The sequence below is a fragment of the Gracilinanus agilis genome, chromosome 2, assembly GCF_016433145.1.
Source record: "Gracilinanus agilis isolate LMUSP501 chromosome 2, AgileGrace, whole genome shotgun sequence".
NCBI classification, from domain to species: domain Eukaryota; kingdom Metazoa; phylum Chordata; class Mammalia; order Didelphimorphia; family Didelphidae; genus Gracilinanus; species Gracilinanus agilis.
The window spans coordinates 572,942,132-572,950,410 of NC_058131.1; the positions used below are offsets into that span (position 1 = coordinate 572,942,132).

At 42.7% G+C, this 8,279-nt stretch overlaps 1 protein-coding gene across 1 annotated transcript in view; it reads right to left on the reverse strand.

The window, feature by feature from the left end:
* HACD3 (3-hydroxyacyl-CoA dehydratase 3) overlaps positions 1-6,387 on the reverse strand; it is a 35,103-nt gene extending 28,716 nt beyond the window's left edge. The window contains exons 1-2 of the mRNA XM_044662417.1: positions 6,257-6,387; positions 953-995 (exon numbers count right to left, since the gene is read on the reverse strand). Of these exons, the coding sequence (XP_044518352.1) occupies positions 953-995; positions 6,257-6,343 (130 nt within the window). The 5' untranslated portion in view covers positions 6,344-6,387. The remainder of the gene's footprint in view (positions 1-952; positions 996-6,256) is intronic.
* Between the last annotated feature and the right edge of the window lie 1,892 nt (positions 6,388-8,279).

An 8,279-nucleotide genomic window follows, 5' to 3' on the forward strand; every position in this document is an offset into this window, starting at 1 on the left:
ACAGCTCTCTCTCTCTCTCTCTCTCTCTCTCTCTCTCTCTCTCTCTCACACTCACACACACACACACACACACACACACACACACACACACACACAGAGGTGTGAGGTGTGCATGCCAGGAAGCCCAGAGCATAATGACTACCAGATGCCCTGGTTGCTGCTTCCTTGACCCTATTTGTTCTTTTTCTTCATAAATCCAGAGTGATGATACTATTTCTTGACACTATAAACCCCAACCTTTCAGCCTAGACTACTAAGAAAATCAGACCTCAGTTTTTCTGGTCAATTAAAGCCATGTTACATTTCCACCTCAACAGGAAAGGACATTTCATTGAAATTAACTGTTTTTAAAAAAATCTTTGAGTTATTAAAGAAAATTTAAGTCTTATTGATTCTTTTTCTTTTCTTATACCACAATCATTTCTGAATTTCTCTTTACTTCCATCCAGGAGTCTTCCCTTGTAACAAAGAAAGACCATTAAGCAAAACCAGGTGACCCAGTCAAGAAAGCTGATGTAGCTTCTGCCACCATGGTATAAATCAGCTGGAGCTTCTTCATTCACTGTCATTATTGCTTTCCCTTGGATGGTCCCCTAAATCTGATGTTCAGGGAACAGGAAAATCTTTCCTGGGCAAGAGGGAAAGATCCCTACCCTGGCCTGAACCAGGTGAGGTTTAAGTACAGTGACCTCCCAGAAGCCCCCATAAGATCTGCCCTCTCCTATGAAGAAGCTTGTTGGCTGTTGTAACAATCAAGTAGAATCATCTGAAACAAATCTTGACTTTTCCAGTTTCATAATTTCCAAAATCACTTAATTGACTTGAAGCTCAGTGGCATCAGAGGATAAGCAACAGTAAGGAAATAAATCAAGACAATGAAAATGAAATATAACTGCTACCAAACTTCCTTATTTCATAGTGAGCTGAGGAGCCCTTATGTGTGGATACTAACCTTTGAAATGAAGGACATTTTCAGTGATGCTGATGTCAGGATGCTGTGGAAGGAGATCAAGAACATGAACAGGAATTGGGGCTCTAGTGGTGGGAAAAAATTAAATTAAATTGGTGTTTAATTTCCACCCTCAACCTTGGGGCCCTCTCGTTCCCCCTGCATGCTCCAAACTAAAATACTTGGTTGTCTAGCATGCCAAGACAAAGTTTCTGTATATTTATTTCTGGTCCATCTTCAGTGGCAAGCTTTCAATTCAATAAAGCTCTATCGAACACCTGTTATGTTTAAGGCACTGTTCTTGGCACTAAGAGGGAGACAAACATGAAGAAAGACTTTGTGCACCAAGAGTTTATAGTAGGGGAGATAACATACAGACATCCAAAACACTGAGAGTTCAGAAGAGGGAAAGATCATAGGAAGTAGTGAGCATTAGGAAAAGCATCACAGAAAAGACATTTGACCTGGGACTTGAAGGAGGAGTAGGATTTCAATATGCTGACAAGATGAGTGAGGGCACTGTAGATAGGAAATAATGATGACAAAAATCACATGTATGTCCAGGACCTCTGGCCCTGAGGAGACCCTCTGTGACTCAAGTTCCAGGTAGAAAGTCCTTTTTACTCAGGGTCTACACTATAAAGGAGAAAAGTTTTCAGTCTGGAAGGGACAGATGAGAGGAAGGGTCAGCTAGAATGATTCAAATCATCAGATTTGTCTACTTTCTGTTTCCAAGTCCCTCTAGTACCTGGGCTCTAAATAGGACTACTTACAGTTAATGTCAAAAGGAGAGAACTTCTCCTACCTCTACTCCAGTGTCATTAGGCAAGAAGTAACATGTTTCCAAGGAGTCACCACTATCTCCTTGATCAGTTCTTTCAGGCAGCCTTGGCAATCTCTATTTCATCTCATATCTCTGAGAAAAATCAGAGAAGGGGGGAGGAGGTAGGAGGCATGCTGAGGGACTAGGCTCTGAATGCTAACTGGGCAAAATGCCAGAAGTCAGGAAGCACACTGGATGGTAAAGGGAACAGCTCTGTAAGAACAAAAACTGTCTTCGGTAAAAGAAAGAAGGGAATTATTAAATATCATTTTCATCTCTTTATGCCCAATTCTCCTCAGTATTACTTCCTACTTAACTCCAAGAGTGATTCTATCTCACTTTCCCTCTATATGGCCGTGAGATAAAACAGTATGGGTGGCATAATTCCATTCCCTCAAGCTGGCTTCTGGCACCATTGTCCAACACAGGCTTGTCTGCCCACCTAAAGTGTAGGTCTAGGAGCCCAGGAAGGACCTCTGTCAGGCTATTTCCAAAAACTAATTTGGAAGAAATAGGCAGGTTCTGCCCCATGATTCTCACAGTATTATGATCTCTCAAGTCCAACCTTTGCTGCAGTAGAGAGGAATTGATGTATGGAATCACACATTTAGAGCTAGACAAGATCTCAGAGGCTATCTCATGCAAACTCCTCATTCCCCTAGTTTAAAGGTGAAGAAACTAAGGCAAAGGGAAATGAAGTGACTTTCCAAGTCCACTACCATGCAGGTAGTACAGAATCCCATCTCCTCTGAATCCAAATTCCAACAAAGGTATTTCTAGTTGCCCATAGGCATCATGCATTTAGAGATACTGTTACCAGAAACAAACTCTAAACTGGGGATTACAAGAAGGGTAACTAAGACACAAGAAAAAGAGATACTCAATTCTGGGTGATACTTTTCTTTTTCCAGACTTCCCTACCACCACCAACATGTCACAGCTCAGCCCAGTACTCAGAGCCCCTTTCTCCAGTGGTCAGTTCAGGTTCCCCTCCCAGAGCCCAGCCCCATCAATCCCAGCTCCATCACCTCCCAAAGGGGGAAGCCATTATCCCAGTAACCAGTTTCACAAACTCTTAACCCTCATCCCTCCCTGGGAAAACTCAGATACCTATTCATGATCACCCCAAGCACAGGAGACTTCCTGACTCAGTTGAGATAAAGAACTCACAGGGTTTAGGGTAAAGAAAAAGAAATGTCTGCCAAGAATCTTAAATGTAGGGGAGGGGATTTGGAAAAGGGGGGCAGAGAGTGCTGTCACTATAGGGTGCAAATTAAAAGATTCCAAGAAATGCAGATACTCAACCTGAATAGGTCTTACAGCAATCATCTCTAATAAGAGAATTTAAAAATCAAAACAGTAATGTTTCAGTTTTCATATAACAAAGCCATTGCAACTATGGAATAAATTTGGGCACATCCACTCTCCAGCTCTCCTCTTTCATCTCCAGGTCACATGTGTGACTAGACTGACAAGGTCAATGATCTCATGTGTGAGTGGAAGAGGTAAAGGTACAAGTGACACTATTAACCTATAAAAGACATTGATTCATTTGGATAATCAAACCCTTAACTTTTGGGCATTTCAATCAAACTGACCTAACCAACTTGTTCACCTCTCAATCTAGGTACCTAACTTACCTTGACAATAAGTTTTAGGTTCTATGGTGTTACAGCAAGTGTTTGGAAAAACCTTAAAATGTTACATGAATGTTACATGAAAGTCTATTTTTTTAATATGGATCTGTGATTTCATGGATTTAGCAAACTCCAAATATGTAAATCCTTCCACTGATGCAAGCAAGTGAGTCATCTATAATTTGCAGTTTGAGAGAGTTACCTAGGGCACCAAGAGATTAAGTAACTTGCCCAGGACAACATAGCCAATATGCATTGCCTTCTTGACTATACACCACACCATGCTGCCTCTCCAAAACAACAATTATCATTTAGATCTTTAAAATTATTAATAATTTGGGCATCTAGGTGGCTCAGCGAAGGAGGCAGGCCTAGCAACTGGAGGTCCTGGGTTCAAATCTGGCCTCAGACACTTCTTAGCTATGTGACCTAGCCCTTACTGCTCTTCTACTTTGGAACCAAGACAAAGTATTGATTCTGAGATGGAAGGTAAGGGTTTTAAAAAAATTATTAACATTTCACATTTATAGTGCTTTAAAGTTTATAAAAATGCTTTCCCCACTAAGACCCCATAAGATTAGTAGTATAGGTATTTATTATCCTCATTTATAGATGTGGAAACTGAGGATGAGCAAATAACATGTCCATGGTCATGTAACTAGTAAGTCTTAGATTCTAACCCATGTTTCCTGATTCCATACACATTAGTTGGTCCTCCTAACTTGCACTGCTATTTTTATCCCTTCATCATATGTAGAGTCCTAACTGCCACTTACTAGCTAATATGACCTTTGGAAGTTACTTCACTCTTTGGCTAGCTGCCCCATCAATAAACAGAGGGAATTGAATTTTGTGGCACTCTAAGGCTAACATTTTGGTTTCCCACATTCTCATCAATCTTGCCCCCTCCAGTGCTAGGAGTCTTTCTGTCTTCTCTTAAGAATCAATTGACTTATTACTGTTTCATCTGCTCACATCACCTGTGTCATGCCTATGAAGAACTATCTATCTGGTTCCATGAATAAATAAATGCAAAATAAAATGCAAAGTAATTGTGGGGAAGCACTAACAACTTGAGGAAGTCAGAGAAGGTCTCGTGTGTGGCACCTGAATTAAACCTTGAAGGGAGACTAGGATTCCAAGAAAAGGAAGGAAATGCAGGAGGGCATACAGCTTGAAATCTTGGAGTCAGCTTTGACTCCTCTTTCACCGATTTTTCACATGTAATCAGGTTCTATTTCCACATGCTTCCCATAACTGCCTCCTTTCCATTACCACTGCCACCACCTAATTTGGGGCCTCATCTTACCTGGTCTCCTTCTATAGCTTCCCAAATGATTCCTTACTCTTTCTGTTCAGAAACCATTGAAGGCTTCCTATTACCTTCTGAATAAAGCCCAAATTCCTTAACCCAGAATTTGAAACTCTCATAGAGCTTTAACCTACCTTTTTTTAGCTAACGTGGGGAGCTTGAAGTTCCTTAAATACATTCTACACTGCCCATACCTATGCCTATGCTTTTCTTTATGTTTTAAATGCCAAATTAATCAATATCTGTTGGCTGAAATCCTACTGATTCTTCATGCCTAATTTCAAATGCTACCTCTTATTAAGGGCCTTCTCTTAAATCCTTTTGATGCCTTTCCTCCTTAAATTTCTGAGAGCACTTTATTTTGCACCTCTCTATATTTACCTTAAACTATGGAATATTTATTTGTATACATGTGCTATATCTCTTGGGAGACTGTGAACTCCATAAAGGCAGTGACCAAGTCTTATTTATCTCTAGGTTACAGTGTATAATATATAGTATGCCCAAGTTAAGCCTTTATTAAATTTGCTACTTATTCCCTGTATGACCTTAAGCAAATCTGTGCTTTACTTCTGTGCCTCAGTTTCCTTTTTAAAAAATGTGAATTCATTTTACCCTGTAAAATTGAACATGGCCTCTAAAGTATTTTGATTGATAGAGGAACTGAGATTTAGACATGATGGAGAATGGTCCAGATTATAAAATCTAGTTCTATATGAAGAAAAAATCATGTGGTCTGAACTGAAATTGGCTTTGCAGGATAGCAAGTATACAGAAGTTGTCTAAACATATACCACGTTAATTTAAGATAGTTATGCCTTTTCCTACCCCCATACCCAACCTACCTATCTAGATTTCTACTTCTAACAGCAAGGAATTCCCTGCTCTGAATCACTAGAATGGGTCAGAGAAAAAGTCTTCCTCTAGGAGGATTTTGGAAAATATGACACAATCCTTAGCCCAAGTTCATATCTAGAGGCCAGCTCTGCCTGGAGGAGGAGTCTCTAGGGGTGAGGGGCAATAACTTACAGCTGTAGCCTACAAGGATTACCTTTGGCCACGGTTATACAAACGTACCCCTTCCTCTTAAGTCAACTAGAAAATTACACCAACAGACCCGGATGTAAGGGAGAACTACCCCGATCTGTCCCCAGTCAAGGCAGGGATTCTTTGCAGAAGCTCATGGATGGAAACCATGTGCACTTGTCTGAATATAGAGCCACCCGGGGGTAGCTGCCTGACCCGGACCACCGCGGGGTTCCTCACGCCACCCACCTCCGGGTGCTTGAGTGGGGTTGGCCAAGGAGAAGAAGGAGGCGAGGGAGGCCCGCAGCCCTCCAGCACCCCAGAGATGCTGGCGGGGACAAACACCCCACACAAAAATACCCATACCTTCTCACAAGGACACGCACATTCACCACAAGGGCGAATGTCCCCACAGGCGTGGGGTCAGGGGAAGCTGAGGCGGTAGGGGGAGGGCGGGGACCTCCCCGCGGGGGCCGCAGTGCCGGATGGGCCCAGCCCGGCCGCTTTACCTGCACATCACTCAGCTCCACGCGCAGATACACCTCACGATGCCGCTGGGCCCAGTAGACGTGCGGGGTCAGCACCTGGTTCTGCATGGCCGCTGCCGGGATGCCCAGGGGCCGGGTATGAGCGGCCGGGAAGTCTGGTCCTCCACAGCAGCTCGAAAGCCACGGGAGCTGGAGGAACTGGCAGCGAGGCTCGGGGGTGCGCGCGCCGCCGCGCCGGGACCCGGAGCCTCGGGTCCACCCCCTTCGCCCGGGGTTCTGCGCCTGCGCAACAGGACAGTGCTGAGGGATTGGAAGAAGTGGGGAAAGCGGTATGTATGCGCTCCCTGAATCCCGAAGGCTGGACGCGCTCCCGGTAGCTGGTCCTTGTGGGAGGTATCCACTGAAGGTGATGCTGCGCGATGCGGTCATCACCAGCCCGGAGATGCGTGCCTGGGAGGCTGGAGGCCGATGCTTAGATGCCCTATGCGGGACAGCGCCAGTGAACCCCTTTAGAAAGACCAGGCTCACCACCAGAGAGCAAAAGGAGATAGAACCTGTCCTGGAGCCATCAGTAGGCCTTCGCAGCCGTTCCCTTGAGTACACGCTGCCCTTCTTCAGATTTTTCCCTAGGTCACTCCTTTGCACTTGTCACAACCTGCCTACCTTGTAACATACTTTAATGTCCTCTGCCTTCCCATTAGAGCCTAAGCTTCATGAGGGCAGGGATTTTTTTTTTCAACTTTGTGCTCCTCCTAGGCCCTAACACAATGCCTTGCACAGAGTTAGCACTTTTAAAATGCTTATTGAACTGAATTGCATTTGTTATACCTCCTATTCTCCCCCTTCAAGTCTTCCTCTAAATTTAAAAAAAAAAAAAATTTAGATGGATTTACCAGGCCCAAACTTTCCCTGAGAATTACTCTACTAAGGGTAATTTCTCTTTCTGTATCTAGGAACATTATCAGGCCTTTGGCAGGGATTTGCCCAATGCATCATCAGGGCCTCTGTAGTATTAGAGAAAAAGCAACACAGATGAGACCATGTTCAAATCCCAATGGAGCCCCATACTTAGTATGCCCATGAACAAATTACTTAAACTTCTCAAAACCTCAGTTTCCTCATCTATCAAAAAGATATAATAATACTTGCACCTACCTCACAGGATTACAGTGCAATATACTATGTGTTATTAAGTGTGGACTCCTGACCTAACAGGTGGCAAGGAAATCCAGATCACTAGATCTAACAGAAGAGACAGAACACATGAAAATGACACAGGATACATGCAAAACAAAATGGTTTGTGCAAATTAATATAGCCTAGGGCTTGGAATTAAGTGCTGAAGTGGTAGAATAGCCATTAAAGAAAGACAATGTGATAAATTTATGAAAAAGATCTTGGCTCTGTATTCAGAAAACCTGGGATCTGATCCAAAGGTAATCATTCTCCTAGTTAACCCTTCCAAATTCACCTTTGATCTATCCCTTCTTATCTTCTCCAATAGATTGCCTCCTCTATCATCTCTCCGTTCTGATTTCCTCTCCCCTCAACCTTGACATTTCTTTTTTTAATATTTTTTATTCTCAACTACATATAGAAAGTTTTTAACATGGTTTCTAACATTTTGTGATCCAAATTCTTTCCATTCCTATCTGATATAGGTCATGCATTTGCTGTCATGCAATACATATTTCCACATTCATTGTGTAATGAAAGAAGATATATATTGCTCATACTGAAAGAAACTCATGAAGGAAATAAAGTGAAACATGGTATACTTGATCTGGATTCAGACTCTATCAGTTCCTTCTATGGCAGTGGATAGCATTTTTCATTTTGAGTCCCTTGGAGTTGGTTTGGATCTTTGCATTGCTCATAATAGTTAAAAAGTCATTCATAAACCTCAGTGGGTTGAGAACTAAGCCTAGAGATGGGAGGTCCTAGGTTCAAATCTGGTCTCAGACACTTCCTAACTGTGTGACCCTGGGCAAGTCACTTCACCCCCATTGTCTGGTATTTATTCTAAGGTGGAAGGTAAGGGTTT